General features: G+C 43.4%; 1 protein-coding gene across 6 annotated transcripts in view; it reads right to left on the reverse strand.

The window, feature by feature from the left end:
• nap1l4a (nucleosome assembly protein 1-like 4a) overlaps nt 1–20,078 on the reverse strand; it is a 59,195-nt gene extending 39,117 nt beyond the window's left edge. For 2 of the 6 annotated variants that reach the window (XM_071326855.1, XM_071326852.1), the window contains exons 1-6: nt 20,006–20,078; nt 18,884–18,930; nt 8,496–8,568; nt 4,715–4,859; nt 1,933–2,019; nt 146–277 (exon numbers count right to left, since the gene is read on the reverse strand). In XM_071326855.1, coding sequence (XP_071182956.1) covers nt 146–277; nt 1,933–2,019; nt 4,715–4,859; nt 8,496–8,568; nt 18,884–18,911 — 465 coding nt within the window. In that variant the 5' untranslated portion in view covers nt 18,912–18,930; nt 20,006–20,078. The other 4 variants (XM_071326856.1, XM_071326853.1, XM_071326857.1 and 1 more) reach the window with 4 other exon arrangements.
• Nucleotides 20,079–27,533: the final 7,455 nt, after the last annotated feature.

Here is a 27,533-nt window from a genome sequence, read left to right on the forward strand (position 1 = left end):
GTAGCATATCACTCAGATGTAGCATATCACTCAGATGTAGCATATCACTCAGATGTAGCATATCACTCACCACTCCACTGTGTGCGCGCTAGTTAGGAGAAATCACACACTGACTAGGCTCCACATGAAAGTAAGACAGTCTTACCTGCAGCATGTCACTAAGCATGTCCACGCTCTTGAAGATGGTGAGCCAGAACTCGGGTATGCCTTTGGGGTCTTCCTCTGGGGCGGCATCCTCTTCCTTCTCCTCAACAGCAGCCTTCTTCTTCAGCTCCTCCTACAGGCAGACAATTGTTACTACACTTTGATTTCTCATGTATTCCCCATCTGTGCATGTACTATGCAGTTGTCAGTTACCAACAGTTGTCCTGGAGAGCTATCCTTTTGTTCAAGTGCAGCACATTTTAAGGGTGGATGGTAGGCCCGTTACTTGTCCTGGATAGTTCGAGCTGTCTGGCTGGTGCCGGTGAGCAAGCAGAGGCCGGAAGCAGAAGATCCAGTGCAAGATTTTTAATTTTAAGGCTCTTGGAGCAGGTATATACAAATCATCCAACAAGATGCTGGACCAGGCTCAAAGTAAATAATAAATATAAAGTTTGAAGATCAGTCTGACTAGCCCCAGGACTGCAAACAGCAACTAACACGTGCAGAGACAGGCAACCATCTTACTCTCCCATAAGGCACCAGGTGACATGAAACACTTGTAATTGAATGCACTTTGTCAAACTAAGCCAATAAAAACCTCTACAGTTTAGTTACTTTAACCTGTACGATACAGAAATATATAGATTACTTTGAAAGAGCTGGACTAGAACAGAAACCTTCCCCCAATTACCAATAGTGTGTCCCTTCTTAATAAGCAAACTATGGTCACCTGTGTGCTTGGTGGCCATGCCCCTCCATATACTACCAGACAGATCTCACACACAAACATTTGTAAGTATTGCTTTAGACTGGCAACATAAACTTTCTCCGATTTACTTCTCATGTCTCCTGTAATTTATATTCAATGTTTAGTAATGATTTAAATTAGATCTAACACAGGTAACACAATACAGTGATCCCTCGCCACTTCGCGGTTCACTTATCGCGGATTCGCTATTTCGCGGATTTTCATAATGCATTTTTTTTTTTTTTTTGGTGCATTGTGCTCTGCATTCTGATTCGCTAAAAACTCACTCCCGCTTCTTGTATCAAAACATGCTACGAATTGTGCTATCATTTTGTCGTCTCGTGCAGTTATGTGTACGTACATAAAACAGCTTGGCAAATTTACATTAAGTTGGCCAGGAAGGAAGGAAGGACTAACGCTTGGTCGCTTAGCAACCATGGTGCGAATGGCCACTGAACTTAAGCGAGTAGCTGAGGAATGGGACCCTTTGATGAGCCGTTCATTACAGTTCTCCAACGTAATCGATGGTGGCATGTCGGTGTACAAGGATCTTTTTGCAAAGAAGAAAAAAGAGCGACAACAGCTGCCTATCACTATGTTCTTCTCCCGAACAAACACACCTGCACCGCGGGCTTCAGAAGAAGAGAACACTGCAGAGCGCAGTCAGGATGCAGCGGCCCAGTCTGAAGAGCAGTGAAACGGCCTACACGTGAGTCACTGTATTTGTATACATGTAATAGTTGCTAATTGTAAAAAAAAAAAAAAGTTTTCTATTTCGCGGATTTCACTTATCGCGGGTCATTTTCGGAACGTAACCCCCGCGATAAACGAGGGATTACTGTACACCAAAATTTGGTGAGGTAAACAAGCACAATGTATAATTTGAAATGGGACTAACGAGAAAGCAGAGTTAGCGTTCTCATTTGCAACAACAAAAATGTATACTCTGGTTCCTAGTTTGAAGGTTCCATCTAAACAGAGCTGTGACTGGCTACAAGGTGTTTGAGGGGCATGATACATGAGCCAATCAGTTCACTAACCGCTAGCTCTTCCTCCTCCTCTCTGTCGTTGTGCCACTCACAGTCTTCGTCTGTGGGTTCCACTGTGGCTGTCACCACGTCTCGTCTCTGTGGGTAGAACACACGCATATAAAAAAAATCAGTGACTGGCAAGACACAGCATGCACTAACTTTTTAAAAGAGCCAACCACTAACTACTAGGGATGTGACAGTGACAATTTTCCATTAAAATAAGAAATGTAATAAAATCAAGGTGAATTCACAACGTAGCGGCACTGGTGCCAGTAATTGTTTAGGTCTCATGGTGCATCCCTTTCAGATGGTTAAACATTGCACCTGTTCTACCATTACTGTAACTCCATTCCACCTCACAAAGTTGGCATTTCCTTCTCATTTAACTTCTCAAAAGTATTGCCTTACAGATATTTCTCTGCCATTTTCCCAATTGGTAAAGACAATGACTTCGTGGCGGAGTCGACTACAAAATAATTTATTCCTCGACTCCTTGCTCGCCGACTCCCGGTGTTGACTCCCATTTCTGTGTGTCAAGATTAGATTGCGCTAGGAATCAACTCTTAAGTTTAAGTATTTTTGGAACCGAGGAGAATGATTAGTTGCCGTACTACCTAGAACAAACACTTGCATCTTTCATAGCGAGCTAGTGAGGGACAGAGAGAGGGGAGGGGCACAGTATAGGCAGGTCGGCCACCAGGCATACAGTCAGAACCGTGCACTAGGCCTATCTATCGGCAATCAAAAGCCGTATCTCGCAATGGAAAGCTGTATCTTGCAATGTCTCGCAACTTCAGCAAAGCAGGGCCAATCAATAAATAGACTAGGACAGTCTACACGCAATAGATCAAAGACTGAGAAAGAGCAGGGGTGTGTAATCATTAGGCCAAACATTTGCAAAACAGAAACTAAAAACGAGTTTCTATTGGACAAAATACGGTAGGACCCTCCCCATTTCATTGTTTGCTTCCGTTTAACAAACATTTTGTAACAGAATCAGCATAATGAATACGCCCCCAGGCAGTGTTTCCACAAGCCACTAAATTGAAAAGCCGATAAATAAAAAATGGTGGCAGTCAATTGTCCGGGAGAAGAAAAAAATGTAATTGAGAAATAATGAATATTAGCCTATTCATTGATGGAAATACCAGTCAATATAAATACATTTGACTGGTCATGCTTAGTCTACAGGTTATTTTGCCTAATTTTGTGAAATTAAATTGGCACGTGCGTAAGCTACAGTATATTCATCTTATTTATCACACCCGTACCAGCATACAGATTCAGATGCAGCAGCAGCAGCAGCTCAAACAGAAAGCAGAATTCATCAGCGCGTCACACAACACTTTGCAATTAGCTGTTGGCATTTTCAAACCTGAACTTTTAATAGGCAAATTAATTACTTAAAAATCATACAATGTGATTGTGTGATTTTCTTCTTTTAGATTCCGTCTCTCACAGTTGAAGTGTACCTATGATAGAAATTACAGACCTCTACATGCTTTGTAAGTAGGAAAACCTGCAAAATCGGCAGTGTATCAAATACTTGTTCTCCCCACTGTACATATGAGATGACTAATGTAGGGTATGTAAACATTTTATTAAGTGGCATTGTTTAAAGTGGTCATGGTCAGAGTCCTTTGGTACCTTTTGTAAACTCCAAGCGGGATGTCATGTGCCTTTTACTGAGGAGTGGCTTCCATCTGGCCACTCCACCATAAAGGCTTGATTGGTGGAGTGCTGCAGAGATGAATGTCCTTATGGAAGGTTCTCCCATCAACACAGAGGAACTGTTCTACCATCCAGACAGAGTAACCATCGGGTTCTTGGTCACCTCCCTGACCAAGGCCCTTCTCCCCCGATTGATCAGTTTGGCGGAGCAGCCAGCTCTAGGAAGAGTCTTGGTGGTTCAAAACGTCTTCCATTTGAGAATGATGGAGGCCACTGTGTTCTTGAGGACCTTCAATGCTGCAGAAATATGTTGGTACCCTTCCCCAGATCTGTGCCTTGACCCAATCCTGTCTTGGAGCTCTACAGACAATTCCTTCTACCTCATGGCTTGGTTTTTGCTCTGACATGCACTGTCAACTGTGGGACCTTATATAGACAGGTGTGTGCCTTTCCAAATCAAGTCCAATGAATTGAATTTACCACAGGTGGACTCCAATCAAGTTTTAGAAACATCTCAAGGATGATCAATGGAAACATTATGCACTTGAGCTCAATTTCAAGTCTCATTGCAAAGGGTCAGAATAAAAAGGTCTGTTTTTTTATTAGTAATAAATTTGCAAAAGTGTCAAAAAAATAAATGTTTTTGCTTTGTCATTATGGGGTATTGTGTAGATTACCGAGTTTATTTCTATATATATTTTTCCAATTTTAATATAAGGATGTAACGTAACAAAATGTGGACAGAGTCAAGGGCTCTGAATACTTTCAGAAGGCATTATACGTAAATGGTAGCTGCAACTCCATTTGGTCGCTATAAATTATAACCTGTTGTCCGATGAGCACCTGTCTTCATACTTGATGCCAAAGCAGCGCTCCCTCTTTTTTGCATTGAGTAGTGAGTCACTGTTGGAAGTATTCCACCTCTTTCCCTTCCTGTGGGGCGTCATTATCTAAAAGTGGTTTCCTGTCCTTAGTCTGTACAAATTGTTAAGAAATTTCTAGTATATGTCCGTCATTTGCTTTCAGTAATCCTGTTATTAGCTCAGTGCCCAGGAGAGGAAAGGACACAAGAAGAGGAAGCCACAAAGGTAGCACCTGTAGTAGTGGGGTGTGACTGTACCTTGTCGAAGAGGGGTTGGTAGAGGCCAGCGTACTTCCTCTCCAGCTCATGGACTTCCTCATAGAACTTTGCTTCTATGTTGGCACATTGCACCTGTAGCTTCTTCAGGGCGTAGACTCGCCTCTTCACAGCCTTGGGGAGCAGGCTGGGGAAGAGCGGGAAAGGCATAATCATGCACACTCATCACAAAATGGTAAATCCATGTAGCAAAGTGCACACATAAGGTGAAAGGACAGATTGAGTGAATATACAACATCCCAGAACCCAGAGCCATGCATGTCTAAAATAAAGTATAGTAGCATATATCTATGAGGGCAATTCTGTGGGAAAGTCAATCGGAGCATGGAAAATAAAGTTTGTCATTTGCAAAATGGGGCTGTGTCAACAAAGTCTCTCAGAGAAGAAAATTGGTTGCAAGTGCTCAGAATATACATTTGACTTGGGGGTACAAATCAAAAACTATGCATGAAGCCTCTTTAGTCATAAGATTCCTACCTAGTCAGATATTTAGGAGACCTCGTGAGCTGTCCTAACCAGTTAAACGTTACATTTATTTAACTAGGCAAGTCAGTTAAGAACAAATTCATATTTACAGTGACGGCCTCCCCGGCCAAACCCGGACGACGCTGGGCCAATTGTGCGCCACCCTATGGGACTCCCAATCACGGCCTGTTGTGATACAGCCTCGATTCGAACCAGGGACTGTAGTGACGCCTCTTGCATTGAGATGGTGCCTTGGCCCGCTGCACCACTCAGAAGCCCATTAGCCGGTAATAGCCGGCTTGTCTGATATTTGCATAATTAAGTGCAGTTAAATTTGGAGTGTACAGGATATTTGTTATACATCTTCTCACATCCGTACAGCATACAGATAGAGCCTTTGAGTGGAAAATCTGTCACACAGCACAAGAGCTGCTGCTGGAGCAAGACAACTGGGAACTCTGAAAAATACGGAGGTAAAATCATTACGTATTCAGGTTGATAAGTCGGAGCTCTAGAAAGAGGCCCGAGGTCCCGAGTTGGAATTCCGAGTTGGACTGCCATTCAAAACTATTTTTCACCAGTCGGAGCTCTTTTTCCCCCCCAGTTCCCAGTTGTCTTGAACTATACATAAGTCTGAGATTTCAGAGTTGCCAGTTCAGTTGTTTTCAACACGGCGTCAAACGGCAACGGAAGGCAGGCGTCATCAGCGCGTCACACAACACTTTACAATGAGATGGAGGCAGTATGCATTTACCAAAACATATACCGCATTGTTTGAAACCTGAACGTTTTAATACGAGGCATGTCTTACCTTGCTTCCAAGCAGCCTATTAGATCACTCTTCTAAACTTCTAATGGACATTTTCATCTATCACATGAAACTGCTCACGTGTGCAGTGATATTTTGACAATGGTGGTTTCCCGCTAATAGCATTATGGAGCGAAGATTCGAAAGTAGCCTACTGCCTTGTGCACATTGCTGCGCGTATAATGTATAGAAATAATGGTTTGTCAACGTTAAGCTAAACGTTCTCATCTGTTGCATCAGACTCATTGCTTTTTAAATGAACTTTTTTAGTTTATGTAGCCTAGGCCTACTGGTTGTATAAATTTGGGATCTATCGTCCCGCAACTGTCCCAGAGTGTTTGGAATAGGTCATTTCTTTCTCGACAAGCTGACAAATAGAACTTTTAAACTTTTCTACTATTCGTCTAGTTGGCTGAGGAAAAGTAAATGTGGACAATTATTCTACAATGTTCAAAGTGCACATCAGAATTCGGTAAGGACTGCACATCATTGTAATCTCGACTTGCATGTTCTGTTAATATGAATGACCATATTCAAAATGTGATTTCTGTCATTCTGAGCACTGTGGGTGGACGCCCTAAACAGGTTACATACCCAATGCATACGGGACCAGTAAATTTCTAAAATGTCTGGTCTATTAAACGTTTCATTAGCTGGCTAGTCAGTTCAAATAATGACCATACACTATACAAAATAGTATGTGGACACCCTTTGAAATTAGTGGATTTGACCATTTCAGCCACACCGGTTGCTGACCAGCGTAAACAATCGAGCACACAGCCATGTAATCTCCATAGACAAACATTGGCAGTAGAATGTCCTCACTGAAGAGCTCAGTAACTTTCAACATGGAACCATCATAGGATGCCACCTTTCCAACAATTCAGTTCGTCAAAATTCTGCCCTGCTACGAAGTGGAAACATCTAGCAGCAACAACGGCTCAGCTGCAAAGTGGTAAGCCACACAAGTTCACAGAACGGGACCGCAACAATCACTAGAGTTCCAAACTGCCTCTGGAAGCAACGTCAGCACAATAAGTTTTCGTCGGGAGCTTCATGAAATGGGTTCCGATAGCCGAGCAGCCACACACAAGCCCAAGATTACCATGCACAACTCAAAGCGTTGGCTGGTGTGGTGTAAAGTTCGCCGCCATTGGACTACGGAGCAGTGGAAACACGTTCTCTGGAGTGATGAATCATGCTTCACCATCTAGCAGTCCAATGGACAAATCTGGATTTGGAGGCCAGGAGATCGCAACCTGCCCCAATGCATAGTGCCAACTGTAAAGTTTGGTGGAGGAGTGTAAAGTTCCAGTGAAGGGAAATCTTAACACTACAGCATACATTCTAAACGATTCTGTGCTTCCAACTTCGTGACAACAGTGTGAGGAAGGTCCTGTTTCAGCAATGCTCCCGTGCACAAAGCGAGGTCCAAACAGAAATGGTTTACGGTTATGGGCGGAGCAGACAAGATCGGTGTGGAAGAACTTGACTGGCCTGCAAAGCCCTGACCTCAACCCCATTGACGAATTGGAACGCCGACTACGAGCAAGGTCAATATCAGTGCCCGACCGCACTAATGCTCGTGGCTGAATGGAAGCAAGTCCCCGGCAATGTTCCAACACCTAGTGGAAAGTCTTCCCAGATGCGTGGAGGCTGTTAAAGAAGCAAAGGAGGGACCAACGCCATATTAATGCCCATGGTTTTGGAATGGGATGTTCAACGAGCAAATGTCCTAGGGTTGCACAATTCTGGAAACTTTCAATAAACTTCCCGGGTTTCCCAAAATCCCAGTTGGAGGTTTTCCCCAGAATCAGAAGAGAATAAACAGGAAATCCATAATTCGCCAAACAGGATTTATGGAAAACCAGGGAATTTGTTGAAAGTTTCCAGAATTTTTGCAACCCTAGTTGTAGCCTCTCACTTCACCTTTAATTATGTCATTTTAATTCCATCTTCCATCGATTAGATCTCTTAACTTGCTTTCCGTCCAGCGGAGCACCAATTGCAACTGCCTCTCCACAGCGAGCACATTGAAAGGATCAGAAAGCATGCCTTTTTTTTGGCAAACTTTTCCAGATCATCAATATAGTGCCCTTATGTTTTGATTTCTAAGACATTCTCAGGTTTATAGGCCTATCACATCAAAATAAATCATGGAATTTATTGTGATGGTGTAGGCTATATTAAATGGATTTATTCAATTTCCTAAAATGTAGAAGTTCCAAAGCCGCGCAGCAGCAGCTTGTACGCGTAGAAGCGCAGTGATAAACACCTTTATGTTAATTAACGGTCAATTAGTGACACCGGCTGACAAAATTTCATGACCTCCACAGCCCTAGGCACACCCCTACTATAGACACACACATCAAATGGTTAGTTTATATTTGGTTAGTCCATTACGCAAGACATGAAAACATTTATTTTGCGTGAAAACGTAACATCCATAGTGCTGGAATCGCCCATAAAAGATCTGTAACCAGTGCTCACCTCTCCATGTTGTGGAGGCTGTCCTGTCTGTCCAACGGTCCTCCTGGGATCTGCATGCCATGGTCTCCCTTACCTGTCAATCAAACCAGAGCACACACACTTGAGCACTACTACTCACCAATTCATTGTGTGAATCATGCTGGCCACGTTCCAATCTGCAAATTTACACTGAATCTAAATTGTATTTCCATGATTCCTCATGTCCCATCTCCTCCTCCAATGTGCTTTGAGAAGGAGGCAAGGAGGTCAGGGGTGCTGCAACTATATGAAGAAATGTAATCATAACCTGTGAGCCAGAGAATATTTTCAGGACCACAGCGAGTGATCGCAACCAAGCGCAAGAGAAACCACTGTCTTTAGCAACATGGCTGTGGAGAGCGCCACTGGGCTGCGCCCAACCCCCCCACCAGAGTTCTTAATGAGCAGATTCTACAGATAATTGTTTATTCTTCTACCTTGGCAAACACTACATTGATCTGTCACAAGACGCAGGCCTCCTAATTGTCCCTAGAATTTCTAAGCAAACAGCTGGAGGCAGGGCTTTCTCCTATAGAGCTCCATTTTTATGGAATGGTCTGCCTACCCATGTGAGAGATGCAGACTCGGTCTCAACCTTTTAGTCTTTACTGAAGACTTATCTCTTCAGTAGATCATATGATTGAGTGTAGTCTGGCCCAGGGGTGTGAAGGTGAACGGAAAGGCTCTGGAGGAACGAACCACCCTTGCTGTCTCTGCCTGGCCGGTTCCCCTCTCTCCACTGGGATTCTCTGCCTCTAACCCTATTACAGGGGCTGAGTCACTGGCGCTCTTCCATGCCGTCCCTAGGAGGGGTGCGTCACTAACGTGATCTTCCTGTCTGGGTTGGCGCCCCCCCTTGGGGTGTGCTGTGGCAGAGATCTTTGTGGGCTATACTTGGTGGTTGAAGATATCCCTCTAGTGGTGTGGGGGCTGTGCTTTGGCAAAGTGGGTGGGGTTATATCCTGCCCGTTTGGCCCTGTCTGGGGGTATCATCGGATGGGGCCACAGTGTCTCCTAACCCCTCCTGTCTCAGCCTCCAGTATTTATGCCGCAGTAGTTTATGTGTCGGGGGGCTAGGGTCAGTCTTATATCTGGAGTACTTCTCCTGTCTTGTCCTGTGTGAATATAAGTATGCTCTCTCTAATTCTCTTTCTTTCTCTCGGAGGACCTGAGCCCTAGGACCATGCCTCAGGACTACCTGGCATGAAAACTCCTTGCTGTCCCCAGTCCACCTGGCCGTGCTGCTGCTCCAGTTTCAACTGTTCTGCCTGCGGCTATGGAACCCTGACCTGTTCACCGGACGTGCTACCTGTCCAAGACCTGCCGTTTTCAACTCTCTAGAGACAGCAGGAGCGGTAGAGATACTCTTAATGATCAGCTATGAAAAGCCAACTGACATTTACTCCTGAGGTGCTGACTTGTTGCACCCTCGACAACTACTGTGATTATTATTATTTGACCCTGCTGGTCACCTATGAACATCTTGGCCATGTTCTGTTATAATCTCCACCCGGCACAGCCAGAAGAGGACTGGCCACCCCTCATAGCCTGGTTCCTCTCTAGGTTTTGGCCTTTCTAGGGAGTTTTTCCTAGCCACCGTGCTTCTACACCTGCATTGCTTGCCGTTTGGGGTTTTAGGCTGGGTTTCTGTACAGCACTTTGAGATCAGCTGATGTAAGAAGGGCTTTATAAATTTGATTTGATCTGTATTATTATTAATCCCCTTCCCCCAAAGTTTAGATTTGTAAAACAATAGGAAATAAAACCTGATTTAATTTCAACCGCAAGTACTGTGTTGGAACTCCTGATTATACGCCACAAATTACTGCCGAAACCCAGAAGGGAGGGATTCCTCAATGGAAAAATGACAAGGGATATTGAAGATTATATTGAAAACGTGGAGTTCAGAAACCATGGCCGAGCAACTTCCACGATGAAATACGGATTCGGGGAACGACAAGGACGGCCACCCAAGTCATAGACTGTACTCTCTGCTACAGCACGCGCTACCGGCACGCCAAGTCTAGGTCCAAAAGGCTCCTTAACAGCTTCTACACCAAAGCCACAAGACTGCTGAACAGTTAATTAAATGGCCACCCGGCTATTTGCATTGACACGCCCCCACCCTTGTTTTTACACTGCTGCTACTCACTGTTCATCTATGCAAGGTCACTTTACCCCTACCTACATGTACAAATTACCTTGACTAACCTGTATCCCCACACATTGACTAAGCACCGGTACCCCCTTTATATCATTATCATCATTATCATTTTATTGAGTTACTTTGTTTATTTTTGATTTCAGACAATAATGTCCTAACTCTATATTCTTAAAACTGCATCGTTCTTTAAGGGCTTGTAAGTAAGAATTTCACGGTAAAATCTAAACCGGTTGTATTCGGCGCATGTGTCAAATAAAATTTGATTTAATTTGAAATCAAAGTCCATAGTCTAGACTCAATGGGAGTTGACGAGATCACTTAAAGTAACTTGCCAAATACTAAGAACAATGATCACAGAAGAGATCAGGTTAGAGTTCACTCATTCACAAGATTATGACAATGTTCTCAGTGAAGAAAGATGAGGTTCCGGCAGAAAGAGGCTGAGAGAGAACGGCTAATCTGACAGACAAAAGTAGGAGACGGTCCCAAGACAGAGATAAGCAATGTGGGACAGTACATGGGAGAACATTAGAGAGAAAGCCCAACACATTGACAGCAATGTTTCACAGACGTGCGAGGGATAGTCACAATTAGAGGTTGCCCGATTAATCGGAATGGCCGATTAATTAGTGCCGATTAAGTTATAACAAATCGGTAATCTGCATTTTTGGAAACCGATTATGGCCGATTACATTGCACGCCACGAGGAGACTGCGTGGCAGGCTGACTACCTGTTATGCGAGTGCAGCAAGGAGCCAAGCTAAGGTTCTAGCTAGCATTAAACTTCTCATAAAAACAATCAATCTTAACATAATCACTAGTTAACTACACATGGTTGATGATATTACTAGTTCATCTAGATTGTCCTGCATTGCATATAATCGATGCAGTGCCTGTTAATGTATCATTGAATCACAGCCTATTTCGCCAAACGGGTGATTTAACAAGCGCATTCGCAAAAAAAAAGCACTGTCGTTGCACCAGTGTACCTAACCATCAACGCCTTTCTTAAAATCAATACACAAATATATATTTTTAAACCTGCATATTTAGTTAATATTGCCTGCTAACATGAATTTCTTTTAACTAGGGAAATTGTGTCACTTCTTGCGTTCTGTGCAACAGAGGAGTCAGGGTATATGCAGCAGTTTGGGCCGCCTGGCTCGTTGCGAACTGTGTGAAGACCATTTCTTCCTAACAAAGGCAACCACCTTCGCCAAATGGAGGATGATTTAACAAAAGCACATTTGCGAAAATAGCACAATCGTTGAACGAATGTACCTAACCATAAACATCAATGCCTTAAAATCAACACAGAGCCTGCATATTTAACTAGGCAAATTGTGTCACTTCTCTTGCGTTCATTGCACGCAGAGTCAGGGTATATGCAACAGTTTGGGCCACCTGGCTCGTTGCGAACTAAATTGCCAGAATTTTACATAATTATGACATAACATTGAAAGTTGTGCAATGTAACAGCAATATTTAGACTTAAGGATGCCACCCATTAGATAAAATACAGAACGGTTCCGTATTTCACTGAAAGAATAAACATTTTGTTTTCGAAATGATAGTTTATGGATTTTACCATACATTCTTCTCTGCAGATCCTCTCAAGCTATGTGAGGTTGGATGGGGAGCATTGTTGCACAGCTATTTTCAGGTCTCTCCAGAGGTGTTCGATCAGGTTCAAGTCTGGGCTCTGGCTGGGCCACTCAAGGAGATTCAGAGACTTAAGCCAGTCCTGCATTGTCTTGGCTGTGTGCTTAGGGTCTTTGTCCTGTTGGAAGGTGAACCTTCGCCCCAGTCTGAGGTCCTGAGAGCTCTGGAGCAGGTTTTCATCAAGGCCCTCCCTGTACTTTACTCCATCTTTGCCTCAATCCTGACACGTCTCCCAGTCCCTGCCTCTGAAAAACATCCCCAAAGCAGGTTTCCTCCAGACGTGATACATGTTCAATCTCGGTTTTATCAGGTCCTTTTGGCAAACTTCAAGTGGGCTGTCATGTAGATTTTACTGAGGAATAGGTAAGGTTTGGCCACTCTACCAAAAAGGCCTGTTTGTTGGAGTGCTGCAGAGATGGTTGTCCTTCTGGAAGGTTCTCCCATCTCCACAGAGGAACTCCAGAGCTCTGTCAGAGTGACCATTGGATTCTTGGTCACTTCCCTGACCAAAGCCCTTCTCTCCCGATTACTCAGTTTGGCCAGGCGGCCAGCTCTAGGAAGAGTCTTGGTGGTTCCAAACTTCTTCCATTTGAGAATGATGGAGGCCACTGTGTCCTTGGGGACCTTCAATGATGCAGACATTTGTTTGGTACCCTTCCCCAGATCTGTGCATTGACACAACCCTGTCTCAGAGCTCTAAGGACAATTCCTTCGACCTCATGCCTTGGTTTTTGCTCTGACATGCACGGTCAACTGTGGGACCTTATATAAACAGGTGTGCGCCTTTCCAAATCATGTCCAATCAATTGAACTTACCACAGGTGGACTCCAATCAAGTTGCAGAAACATCAAGGATGATCAATGGAAACAGGATGCACCTGAGCTTAATGTTGAGTCTCATTGCAAAGGGTCTGAATAATTAAGATATTTTTTATATTTGTTATTTATTCACAAAAAAATATTTAAAAACTATTTTTGCTTTGTCATTGAGGTAGTGTGTGTAGTTTGCTGAGGATTATTTAAATAAATAAAAAATCAATTTTAGAATAAGGCTGTAACGTAACAAAATGTGGGAAAAGTAATGGGGTCTGAATGCACTGTATACCATGTGTAGAATGCGCGGAAGACACCACTGAACAATTCTGCACTCAGCCAATGAGTACCCAGATATGCCACGGAGAGCACATCAGATGCTGTAGTTTCTATTTCACCAGGTAACAGTGAAGGTAGCACGGTTTTACTGCAAACAGATAGGCATTTCTATAAACACTAAATACAGTGTCAAGTAGCCAAGTGTTTACTAGATGGGGGCAGCCAAAGCAGTTTTATAAGCAAAGACATTGCACAAGCACTTAACTTACCTATAGTAGGACAGGAAGTGTTGAATTTGCATACATTTGGCTCAGTTACGTCCAAGAACATAACCAGCATTAGAGTAAGGGTCCCTCGCTAGCTCACATGAAAGATGTGTGTTCTCAAAAGCACGGCAACTAATCAGTTTCCTCTGTTCCAAAAATACTGAATCTTAGGAGTCGATTCAGTATTTTTGGAACAGAGGAGACTGATTAGTTGCCACAGCAGGAGTCGGTCACTCAGAAACGGGAGTAGACACCAGGAGTCAATGTGCAAAGAATCTAGAAATCAGTTACTTCGGAGTTCACTCTCCACCACTACGTCATCGTTAACAGTTGAAAAATGGCAGAGAAAGGCAAGCGACAGCAGTGAAGTCCTGTAAGCAACACATTGAAGAGTTACATGAGAAGGAAATGCAAACTTTGCAAGGTGGAATTGAAGTACAGAAATGGTAGTACAGGTGCAATGCTTCACCATCTGAAAAGGTACGCACCGTGACACCCAAACCGCTGCTGGCAACAAGCAGCGCAGTTGTATTGTGAATTAACATGTTTTTTAAATATGTTTTTCTTAGACCTCGACCAAACCGGAGCCGCACGTGCGTATTTTGTCTATACCCACCAGACGCATTCATGACACGCAGGTTAAAATGCAAAAACCAACTATATTGAGACAAAAAAAGCATTCATGGACATTTAACTAGCTAAATTTACCTGAAATGCATAAGGTTCATTTTTTTTGCTGGATCTTTGTAGAATTTTGAGTCATACAAAATCGTATTTTCTCTAATATAACAATTAATCCAGATAAAAGGGGAAACCTAGTACGATTTTAGTTTTGTTTTCTCTCTTCATTCATCTTCTGTGGATTTTATTTGGCAGTTGGCAACAAACTTTAAGGTGCATTACCACCACCAACTGGGGACCTCATTCAATTAGTATTCTTGTTAAAACCAATGAGTAGATGGGAGAGCCGGGACTTGCAGCGTGTTAAACGGAGAACCCTGTTGACGTGCACGAGCTGTTTGGATGAAAAGATTGAATAACACTTGATTGTGTACATTTATTTTGCAACCGTTTAACCCCCTAGAGTCGATTGACACACTGGGAATCTAAATTACATAACAAAAAATCCCTATCAAAATCTGTCAGCTTAAACTAGAGAAATATTTAACTTTTATTTAACTAGGCAAGTCAGTTAAGAACAACTTCTAATTTACAATGACAGCCTACCCCAGCCAAACCCAGACGATGCTGGGCCAATTGTGCGCCACCCTATGGGACTCCCAATCATGGATTTTTTAGCATTGGATGCGTCTCAATCCACTGCATTCGCCAATGTTTCACTTCCGCATCTGCAGTGAAAGATGGCAAAGCTAAAGCCGTGTTTGTCCGACCATGAAAATCTGTCTTCTCAAAGACGTCTGTAGCGCCCAAATTGTTTGACTATGATCCCACTATTGAAAGATGACACTCAAGAACACTATGGTGTTCTCCCTTTTATTCTACGACACCCACAAGTGTCAGGAGACTCGTCTGAAGTCGGTACCACTGAGATTCCAACTTTTTTGGTAGCAGCTGCTCTGCAATGGAAACACATTTCATGAAGCTCCCATCGAACAGTTATTGTGCCGACGTTGCTTCCAGATGCAGTTTGGAACTCGGTAGCGAGTGTTGCAACTGAGGACAGATAATTTAAACACTCTTCAGCACTCGGCGGTCCAGTTCTGTGAGGTTGTGTGGCCTACCACTTCGCAGCTGAGACGTTGTTGCTCCTAGATGTTTCCACTTCACAATAACAGCACTTACAGTTGACTGGGGCAGCTCTAGCAGGGCAGAAATTTGACTAACTGACTTGATGGAAAGGTAGCATCCTATGACGGTGCCACGTTGAAAATCACAGAGCTCTCCCTCCAACAAGGCCAGTCTACTGCCAATGTTTGTCTATAGATATTGCATGGCTTTGTGCTCGATTTTATACACTTGTCAGCAACAGGTGTGGCTGAAATAGCCAAATCCACTAATTTCAAGGGATGTCCACATACATACAAAGTTGAAGTCGGAAGTTTACATACATGTAGGTTGGAGTCATTAAAACTAGTTTTTCAACCACTCCACAAATGTCTTGTTAACAAACTATAGTTATGGCAAGTCGGTTAGGACATCTACTTTGTGCATGACATGTAATTTTTCCAACAATTGTTTAAAGATTATTTCACTGTATCACAATTCCAGTGGGTCAGAAGTTTACATACACTAAGTTGCCTGTGCCTTTAAACAGCTTGGAAATTTCCAGAAAATAAATGTCATGGCTTTAGAAGCTTCTGATAGGCTAATTGACATCAATTGAGTCAATTGGAGGTGTACCTGTGGATGTATTTCAAGGCCTACTTTCAAATTGCCATGTCCGTACTGTGAGACGCCTAAGACAGCGCTACAGGGAGACAGGATGGACAGCTGATTGTTACACGTGGTCTGCCACTGCGAGGACAACACCTGCACAGGATCGGTACATCCAAACATCACACCTACGGGACAGGTACAGGATGGCAACAACAACTGCCGAGTTACACCAGGAATGCACAATCCCTCCATCAGTGCTCAGACTGTCCGCAATAGGCTGAGAGAGGCTGGACTGAGGGCTTGTAGGCCTGTTGTAAGGCAGGTCCTCACCAGACATCACCATCAACAATATTGCCTATGGGCACAAACCCACCGTCGCTGGACCAGACAGGACTGGCAGAAAGTGCTCTTCACTGACAAGTCGCGGTTTTGTCTCACCAGGGGTGATGGTCGGATTCACGATTATCGTTGAAGGAATGAGCGTTACACCGAGGCCTGTACTCTGGAGCGGGATCGATTTGGAGGTGGAGGGTCCATCATGGTCTGGGGCGGTGTGTCACAGCATCATCGGACTGAGCGTGTTGTCATTGCAGGCAATCTCAACGCTGTGCGTTACAGGGAAGACATCCTGCTCCCTCATGTGGTACCCTTCCTGCAGGTTCATCCTGATATAACCCTCCAGCATGACAAGACAGGAATGTCAGTGTTCTGCCAAGGCTAGCGAAGAGCCCGGATCTCAATCCTATTGAGCACGCCTGGGAGCTGTTGGATCGGAGGGTGAGGGCTAGGGCCATTCCCCTAAAAAATGTCCGGGAACTTGCAGGTGCCTTGGTGGAAGAGTGGGGTAACATCTCACAGCAAGAACTGGCAAATCTGGTACCGTCCATGACGAGGCCACACCAGACACAGACTGTTACTTTTGATTTTGACCCCCCCCCCCCTTTTGTTCAGGGACACATTATTCCATTTCTGTTAGTCACATGCCTGTGGAACTTGTTCAGTTTATGTCTCAGTTGTTTAATCTTATGTTCATACACATTTTTAAGTTAAGTATGCTGATAAACACAGTTGACAGTGAGAGGACGTTTCTTATTTTTCTGAGATATATATATCGCGTACGTTTTCACACTGAGGTTGGAATAATACTGTGAAAGTGACTATTTAAATTTTTTAATGTCATTTAACCTTTTTTTAACTAGGCAAGTCAGTTCAGAACATGGTCTTATTTACAATGACAGCCTAGGAACAGTGGGTTAACTGCCTTGTTCAGGGGTAGAACAACAGATTTTTACCTTGTCAGCTCGGGGATTCGCTCTAACCTCTTGGCTACCTGCAGCCCCTTTTAGGGCGGCAGGTAACCCTTTTAGTGTAAGAGCTGTTTGAAAAGACCACCTGGAATTTCAGCCTGTTTAGGTGGGATGGTTAATAGACCAATAAGAAAGAGTTCCAAACCTCTGCCAATAACAGCTGGTTCTCAGTTTTCCCCTCCCAGACAGTACTAGCCAAATTCTTACCCGAGAAATTGCTATTTACTAAGATACTACATTTCTTTTTGGCCATTTGAATTGAAAACAATCACAATACGGTACTTAATTGTTACCCAGAAATGATTTGATGTTATGATAAAAACGGCTGCATTGGACCTTTACAAATGTTCCATTAGTCAGATCTCTAGATGCTAGCTATCAAGATAAGAACATGTCAGCAGCTCTGTGACCAGGGTCGTGTTCATCATGTCCCACAATGCAAAACATTTGTAAATATTTGGCGATGGAAAAAGAAAATGTGTGTTTCAAATCCGACAGGTTTAGGCAGTCCCTCCCTGTTTCATTCCGTTTTCTTCTGTCCGTTGCCTAAGACGAATGACTGGCAGTTTGTGCTGATCCAACATGCTTTTGCTTCCCATTTATATTAATAAATGCCCTCTTTATGATAGCAAAGATGCAGAGAATGATTGTTCATACCTCTTTCAATCTTATCATAGCCCTGCTCGTGACTAAATATTACATGGCCCATGACTTCTGTATAAAACAGTGAGATGCTACAAGCAAAATAGTCTGTTGTGAAATAATGAGCTGAGGCTTAGAAGGAGTGATCTAATGGTGGGGCAAGGAGGCACTTGGGTTAAACCAATAGCTCAGTTTGTGTTGTGAACTTATTTGCAAAGCACACACACATACAAATAAACACAGGGCACCAAGTTCCTGTTAACTCTGACAAAGAGCGAGTCTTATGTTCCTGAAAAAGGGTTGAGTGTACAAAGCAATCTCAAAGTAACACTTATTGTGGCAATGTTCACATCCTAGGGTATCTGAAAAGCTATTATCAAAAGGAAGAAAAATACAAAGTATTTCCACAGCATCCAACTAAGAGGCATGTTATGCAGATATTAAATTGAATGATGCTTTTAAAATGTATTTGTCTTCCAGAGGTGACAGACAATTGGCACGGTGCAGAGGTACGGTTGGCACGGTACAGTGCAGGAAAATCAATGACCCTATGACAGCCTAGATCAGAGGCTGTCAGATAAAACAGATGGCAAATTGAGACATGATTGTTCCATAACCAGCCATCAAAGTCAAGATGAGAGGTTCAACTAACTCAGCCGGATGGCTGGCTGCATTCTTATGAAATAAGTTTAATTCCTACATCTTCATTTCATCATTTTATATTTTAAAATGAGATGTTGTATCCTCCTCAAATCCTCACTTTCATACAATTGAAAATGCAAGTGTCGTCTGATTTGAGACGCTTGATGTAAACCGATTATGAGTAATATAATTGGTCTTACATGGGCAGAGCAGATACTTGCCATATTCCTTCACCACATTAGATCACACAGAACATACCTCTGCCTTCAGCTTTGTTGGCCTCCATCGTAACAGCTCCTTCTGCTCTGTAGCAAAATAGATACAGGGGTCAATCTGGGAATTAAGTGATTTATGCTCTTAATAAACGAGGCATGCTTGTGTGCAACATAACTGGAATGATAGGTAGTTAATACTAAGTTCATAGGCAGTGCAACAGTAATGGTTAGGTAACTTTGCTAGCATTATGTTAAATTAACGTAGCTAACGTTACTACCAAGAGTTCCTGGCAAGCCTATTGTCAGTAAACAAACAAGCCTGTCAGTTGACACGCTAATTTAGCTAAGATCTGCTGTTTGGTTGGATATCGAATATGTAAAGTTAGTGACGGCCTTAATAGGTATTGTGAAATCAAAATGAACTAGCTTGCTACAGTAACCAGAACACAACAAGCCTCAAGAGCGCAGTTAGATCACGCATTATGCTTGCCTTTGGCAAGAATGAGAGATTGACATGCTACGTTGCTAGCGTACCTACAATAGTTAGCTAAGATTATTCGCGACACGGTCCGACGTAAACAGAGAAATGTCGTATTACCAGATCCTCAAAACAACGAAATGTACATTTTCTGTCTGTACGCATTAGTTGCCTACCTGTTAGCGTAGCTAGACAATTATATCATCCACACAAATAACTCTGGGCGGTGCCACAATTATTTGACAGTAAACGTTAGCTAGCAGTAACGTTAGCGTGCTAGCTGATAGCATGTTCACATGCTGCCCCTCAGAAACCGATTTTATGGCCAACAAAAACCAGGTAACACGACAGCAAGTAGTTAGTCAGCTAACGTCACACACAGAAAACACTACCAAACGACGAATATTAATAGTCGTCCACGACGGAAAAAACCTGTTCATATAAGCGTGTTTCTCCTTTAGTCAAATGCCCCCACTCAACGACCAACATGACATGTGGGAATCTCGCTAACTAGCCAGGCATTTGTTGCTAACAATCAAATGTCACAAACAGTAACTTCTAACACTAGCAACACGCCTCTGACAGTTTCTACCATTTCACTGTTCAATACCTCGTGTTGAAACACAAACAATAACTAAATCCAATGAGAATAGCTACGTAGCTATCTGGCGAATTCTGCTCCCTTACCTCAGGGTCTTCTTCTTGTTGAACGTTTTATGGCAGACTACATCTATTGACGTATTGCCGCCACCTACTGTACAGGGTATTGAAACAAAACAAAAATAATATATTCCATTGCGGGAAGAGGGACCCGAGATTATTTATTTTTTTACCCTTATTTTACCAGGAAAGTTGACTGAGAACGCATTCTCATTTACAGCAACGATCTGGGGAATAGTTACAGGGGAGAGGGGGGATGAATAGGTGACCATGATGGTATGGGGGCCAGATTGGGAATTTAGCCAGGACACTGGGGTTAACACCCCTACTCTTACGACAAGTGCCATGGGATCTTTAGTGACCACAGAGAGTCAGGACACCCATTTAACATCCCATCCATAAGACAGCACCCTACACAAGGCAATGTCCCCAATCACTGCCCTGGGGTATTGGGATAAAAAAATATATAGACCAGAGGAAAGGGTGCCTCCTACTGGCCCTTCAACACCACTTCCAGCAGCATCTGGTCTCCCATCCAGGGACCAACACTGCTTAGCTTCAGAAGCAAGCCAGCAGTGGGATGCAGGGGGATATGCTGCTGGTGAGATAATACAAAAATAAATCAAAAACAACCAACTCCTTCGGTCACATCCCTACACAGGCTCAGGTGCCTGTGAGGGTGGAGCATTCCTCAACAAGATTCCTTGCAATGCCGCTGCATTGACAAGGAACATCAACTTGTGTCTCTACTCCTACTACCATTACTTATTCAACGTAACACCTTTATTCCACTCTTCTCATTGCCTCTGGATAGGAGACATTCTGGACAGCACTTATTCTTGCCACATCAGTCTCCTTCACCCTAACATGACACTTCAGAAATTCAGTGGCACCACAATTGAAGCTTTTAGGCTCAGCTGGCATATAATACTCCTCTCATCTACATACACTTGACACATTACGGAATAATTGACATTTATCACACTGCATTGGTTTGGGCATGAAGGCAATCACAGGGAATCTCATTTAACCCAAATACATGTGAGAAGGGAGAGACTCTTCTTCAGGAAACAATAGAATGGATGGAGTGGGCCTCCGCACGCCATCAGTCGTTTTGTACCAACCACTTGATCAAAATCTTCATGTATATCCTTTGCATTTACTTCTAGAACCACCCCAGAGATAACACCCTTGATAAGCGCCCTGCTTTGAAGATCCACACACATTCCAATCGGACAACTTCGAGGCGCAAAGCACGCTCCTTCTTTTCCATAGAAACACAAAAAACAAAATTTGCCCACTTCACCTTATTCTCATCGACACCACCTCATCCAACGCATCCATCATTTTAACAGAGACTTCAAACGAATCTCCCAGGTAACACTACTGACCCCACACCCTTATTCCAACCAAAAAAAAGACTATTGGATTTATTAGTTTCCACTTCCACTTTACTTCTCTTATTTCCTTTTGCATTCGCCACTGTAATCTAATTCTTATTACTCTCCTCTCCACTCGACACGGCATCCAATTCAAACAGAATATTCGCTTCCTCCATTTTCCCCAAAACCCCCCCAACTCTTCTTCTTCAAATCAAATCAAATTTTATTTGTCACATACACATGGTTAGCAGATGTTAATGCGAGTGTAGCAAAATGCTTGTGCTTCTAGTTCCGACAATGCAGTAATAACCAACAAGTAATCTAACCTAACAATTCCACAACTACTACCTTATACACACAAGTGTAAAGGGATAAAGAATATGTACATAAAGATATATGAATGAGTTATGGTACAGAACGGCATAGGCAAGATGCAGTAGATGGTATAGTGTACAGTCTATACATATGAGATGAGTAATGTAGGGTATGTAAACATAAAGTGGCATAGTTTAAAGTGGCTAGTGATACATGTATTACATAAAGATGGCAAGATGCAGTGGATGATATACAGTACAGTATATACATATACATATGAGATGAGTAATGTAGGGTATGTAAACATTATATTAAGTGGCATTGTTTAAAGTGGCTAGTGGTACATTTTTACATAATTTCCATCAATTCCCATTATTAAAGTGGCTGGAGTTGAGTCAGTATGTTGGCAGCGGCCGCTAAATGTTAGTGGTGGCTGTTTAACAGTCTGATGGCCTTGAGATAGAAGCTGTTTTTCAGTCTCTCGGTCCCTGCTTTGATGCACCTGTACTGACCTCGCCTTCTGGATGATAGCGGGGTGAACAGGCAGTGGCTTGGGTGGTTGTTGTCCTTGATGATCTTTATGGCCTTCCTGTGACATCGGGTGGTGTAGGTGTCCTGGAGGGCAGGTAGTTTGCCCCCGGTGATGCGTTGTGCAGACCTCACTACCCTCTGGAGAGCCTTACGGTTGTGGGCGGAGCAGTTGCCGTACCAGGCGGTGATACAGCCCGACAGGATGCTCTCGATTGTGCATCTCTAGAAGTTTGTGAGTGCTTTTGGTGACAAGCCGAATTTCTTCAGCCTCCTGAGGTTGAAGAGGCGCTGCTGCGCCTTCTTCACAACGCTGTCTGTGTGGGTGGACCAATTCAGTTTGTCCGTGATGTGTACACCGAGGAACTTAAAACTTTCCACCTTCTCCACTACTGACCCGTCGATGTGGATAGGGGGGTGCTCCCTCTGCTGTTTCCTGAAGTCCACAATCATCTCCTTTGTTTTGTTGACGTTGAGTGTGAGGTTATTTTCCTGACACCACACTCCGAGGGCCCTCACCTCCTCCCTGTAGGCCGTCTCGTCGTTGTTGGTAATCAAGCCTACCACTGTAGTGTCATCCGCAAACTTGATGATTGAGTTGGAGGCGTGCATGGCCACGCAGTCGTGGGTGAACAGGGAGTACAGGAGAGGGCTCAGAACGCACCCTTGTGGGGCCCCAGTGTTGACGATCTTCGATGAGGTTTAACGGCGGTTGGCATCCAATAAATGTTGCATTCTGCCACCTACTAGACTGGAGTACAACTCCCTTATACATTGCTTTAAAAAAAGCTAGGTATTTTTTTTATGCAAATAAAATCAACAAATACCCTACCATCTAAACCTACACTCACTAAAAACCCACCACTCCACTATTAAAATATATCAAGTTCTACTGGAGGCCAACACCACCACTCAACCTGTAACTCTTCTGATGTCAAGTCTCACACATTCAAATACCTCTCTGCAGCGGTCACCACAACCTCAATTTTCTACGACTTACGTTCTATCCCTGCAGTACAGTTGATAACCATTGCTATAAACGCAAAAAAATCCAATCTTACTGAAGCATATATCAGTTGTTGGTCTATCCTTCTAAACTGACTACTCACATCACTTCTCTCAGTATCCCTCCCCCATCTTCCTCTACTCTATTCACTGCCTCTGCATACGACAACTTCTGCACTACTCTAACCCTGGAAACCTCAAACTGTCTCTCTCTCACCGGACATTTCTGATCCTCAGCCCCATGGGCACCCCTACAATTAACACATACCACTACTTCCCCCAATGCCACACATTCCTTCGTCTCATGCCCTTCTGCACATTTTTCACACCTAGGAACCTCCCTCCTACACACTGCTGCCACATGCCCATAAGCTTGACACCTGTAAGAACGTAATGTATTCAGCACAAAAGCTTGAACAGTATACGTTATATACCCTAACATAACTGTCAGGAACAGACTCAACATCAAAACTCAAAAGAACAGACAACGACTCTTCTGTTTCACCAATCACGTCACCTTGTCTGCGTTGCACCAAACAACAAGCATCACAAACACTGAATCCTCCCCTTTCAGTTGGTCAACTTTCACACCTACAGTTACCCCAGTAATCACTCCTTTCAATGGCGCCCTTTACACCTCTTGTCCCCATTTATTTAACGCAGAGTGCCTGCTCCCTCTGACCAGCAAAATCACAAACAATTATCATAAGACCACTTCTGGATACCTTCACCGATTCCACAGCACCCAACTCTGTTTTCACCAACCCTGAAACTACAAATGGATCAGCCAAAAGGCAAGGGCTCACTTTTTCCAAAAAATGCACTCCTACTGTCACAGACTCGTCTTTATCCTGACTCTCGGTGCAAACCTCGGGCTTCGAGAACTTCACATCTACCACCTCCGATACTTCGCCCTCATTCACTTCCATTTCTCCTGCTGTCTTCAATCCAGCTCACTCTGCTTACACTTTCTACCATTCTTCTTTAACAAAACATATCCCTTTTTTCCTCCATATTTAACCGATTCAAGCTCACTATCTTTCTTCGACCTCCTCTGCCTCTCGTTTTCCCTCCATTCCTCCACCATATTCCAAGTATAGGTCTCAATATGATAATACTGCACTTCTCCTGACATACTGTACATCTTGTTCTTGCCCTCTCGAGGGCAGTCCTTTTCCCCTGGCTAATCCTTTCTCCTCAATCACTCTGGACGTGCATTTGGGATTCTGAGAACTTCAATGTTGCCTTCAGCTGAACGTGCAAAGAGAGATGGTTGATCTTTAGCCCAGCAAGGTCTTCTTCGGTAAATTGGCAATCGCACAAGTTAATGTGCATCCTGCCACCTACTGTGCAGGATGGAAACAAGATTCTCAAAAAAACTAAACAAACTAACAAAAAACTACCAAACTACAAAAAAATAAATGAACTAAATCAGATCTGATCCCTACATAGGTTCAAGGGGAACCTGGGAGGGCAGGTCTTCTGGCGCCAGTACTCCTCGCAAGTCTTCAAATGTAAAATCCTTAATTAAGTCCCAAAAGATTTGCCGCCACAGCCACAATAATGTCCAGTTTCTTAGACTTCTCTGAGACTCATGCTATACAGTTTATAACTGTGGCAATGAACGCCACAAAATCCACATTTTTAACACACAAGGTTATCTTTTGACTGGCAGCAAACATTTACTACAGGCTGTCGTGCGTCCACAACCATATCTTCATTAGCATCACTTGTTTTCTCAATTATCTTAATCACCTCTGCATAGGAGATTCGATTGACCGCTCTAACTTTTGCCACCTCAATCTCCTTCACCCTTACAGAGTACTCCAGGAACTCAGGATCATGATCCCCACCACAATTGCAACACCGTCATCCTTCTACACACAGTTCTTCAGTATACTCTGTCCGTCTGCACATACTTGAAACAAAGCCAAATTCTTTACAGTTCTTGCACCGCAATGGTTTTGGGACGAAAGCTCTTACAGCGTATCTTACATAACCAAGTTTCACATGCGTTGGTATTTGCGCTTTATCAAAAAACCACAGGACCGACAGACTTTCTTATTTTTCTCCATTCACCCAGAAGGTCAGATGCCAGGCACCACTACACCGGAATTCTCTTCAGGTATTCAACCTGAACATCCGTCGTCACCCCTGAGATGACTCTGATGGGTGCTCTACTCCGAAGTTCAAAACACAAAACTTCTGTTGCTCGTATTCTTTTGAGGCTCACTGCAATCTTCTTCTGTTCTTCAGAAATACAATTAATCTAAATAAGACCGCTCCTGGTCACTGAAAGACTTATCCCAATGCATACTTCACCATTTTCAACACCTGAAACGGGTCTCCCACATATGCGTCCTTACTCAGCAAACGCATCCCAACAAGAAGCGATTCATTATCCTGCACTCCAATTTTATACAATTCCCTTTTTGTTCCAGTTTTTGATACTCCTGTTGTCCATTTAGAACATTTGTCTTCAACTTTGCTCAACGTGCTGTTTGATTCGAACCCAACATTCACTTTCGCTATCTATCTTGCCATCTTACCTCAGGGTCCGTGCTGCTCTTGCTTCTTCTTCTTTGGGATGGCGGATCGCATCCAACTTTTAAAGTGCATACACCGCCATTAAATTAGCTTCATTATTCCTGTTCCTCTTAGAAGTTGAAATAGAGCCATAGACACCACTTCCCTTCCCTCACCAATGTTCACTCTAAACTGCAGACGCAGTTCCCCGGGACTGCCACACAGAAGAAACCACGCAGAGAACCACAAGATGGAACATCACTCAACTTTCTAGAGTTTTCCCTCTTAGTTATTAACACTAAAACGTGTTAAAAAACATTTCCCTTTGCTGTGGGGATTGTGATGAATCAACACAATATTAGCAACTTTCAATGTAACATACTGTTGATAAAACATTTACTGGAGACAGGAGATCAAGTTGAGACATAGGACGAGGTGGATATTTGTATAATAAGGCAGTTTATTCACAGGTAAAAATATCTTAGCAATCGTGCAGCACGGCCCCTTCTGTCTGACTCGTATGGAATCGTCGGAAAAGAGACCTCTAAACATCTTGTGCTGATTATATATGCAACAAATAAAGTAGGTTGATCTTGTAGTCTGGCCTTCCGATTGGTCGATCTGGGTCGTGGGTAGTCCTGTCCAGGCCTGATGTCGACGTTCCATTGGCTCTTAACACAGTTCTTTGTCTTAGAGTCTCAACCTCGAGCAGAATGCATGTGCGTTTGTTTTAACAGGGGCCTGTTCATGGGGGAGGGGAGTGTGTGTGGGTCTGTGGTTATTATAAGGGTACGAAGTGTGGGGGTATAGTGGGGGATGGGTGCATGTTGTGTCAAGTATAGCTAGTGCTGAGAAGTTGTTAAAACAAGTTACCAGTATCTAATACAATTTCTTACAAATCCCCCTCTTCACGTCTTATAGACGTGAATAAACTAGTTAAAATTTGTCAGAAGACAAATTTTTGATTCCCCCTCTTCATGTCTCATAGACGTGAATAAACTAGTTAAAATTTGTAGGAAGACAAATTTTTGATTCCCCCTCTTCACGTCTCACAAGAGACGTGACATAAAAGTTTCTTAGTCCTCAAATAGATAGACAGGTCCAGCTTCCCCATCATCAAGCAATGGGAACATTTGGGCCCTTTCCTGATTAGGGTCTATGGCGGCAGTGATAACACGGCTAGCAAGCGTGCGCGCACATGGAATGCAACAGCATCCACAAAGTACAAGAATGCCCGCAAAAACGGAAATAGATACTAGGATAGAGGAAACCAGCGTCTTATATTTACCAAAAGCATCCATCCATGAGTCCCACATAGAAGTGTCCACTCCAGAATGCTGTTTCATCTTACCATTAAGGGTACGAAGTCCCTCCAATGCTACAGTCAGACTCCCATCCGTAGCTGTGTTGTTGGGAATGAAAGTACAACACTGCTCACCAAACATGGCACAGACCCCCCCCCCCGTTCTGCCAATAACATATCAACCGCGATTCTATTTTGAAATGCCATCAGGGATGTAGCTGCCAATTGTCCATGGACCGCCTCAAAGCCTTGTTGAGTCCAATTGCCCAGTTTCTGGACATTAAAATGAATGTAATTAATTCTGTCCACATTTTTATTAACTGTACACCACCAGCAAAATGATGATTCAAAACCCGCGGCTACTTGGTCAACCAGTTTATACTCATCTGGTACCCCCCTGGGGACTCCAATTGCATCAATGTAAGTTGGGTCCCCAGCAGAAGGGCCCACCGTGCGCTTGGTCCTGTAAGGCCAATATTCAGGACCCAGAGCTTGT

This window comes from Salvelinus alpinus, chromosome 9 (assembly GCF_045679555.1).
Source record: "Salvelinus alpinus chromosome 9, SLU_Salpinus.1, whole genome shotgun sequence".
Taxonomy (NCBI): domain Eukaryota; kingdom Metazoa; phylum Chordata; class Actinopteri; order Salmoniformes; family Salmonidae; genus Salvelinus; species Salvelinus alpinus.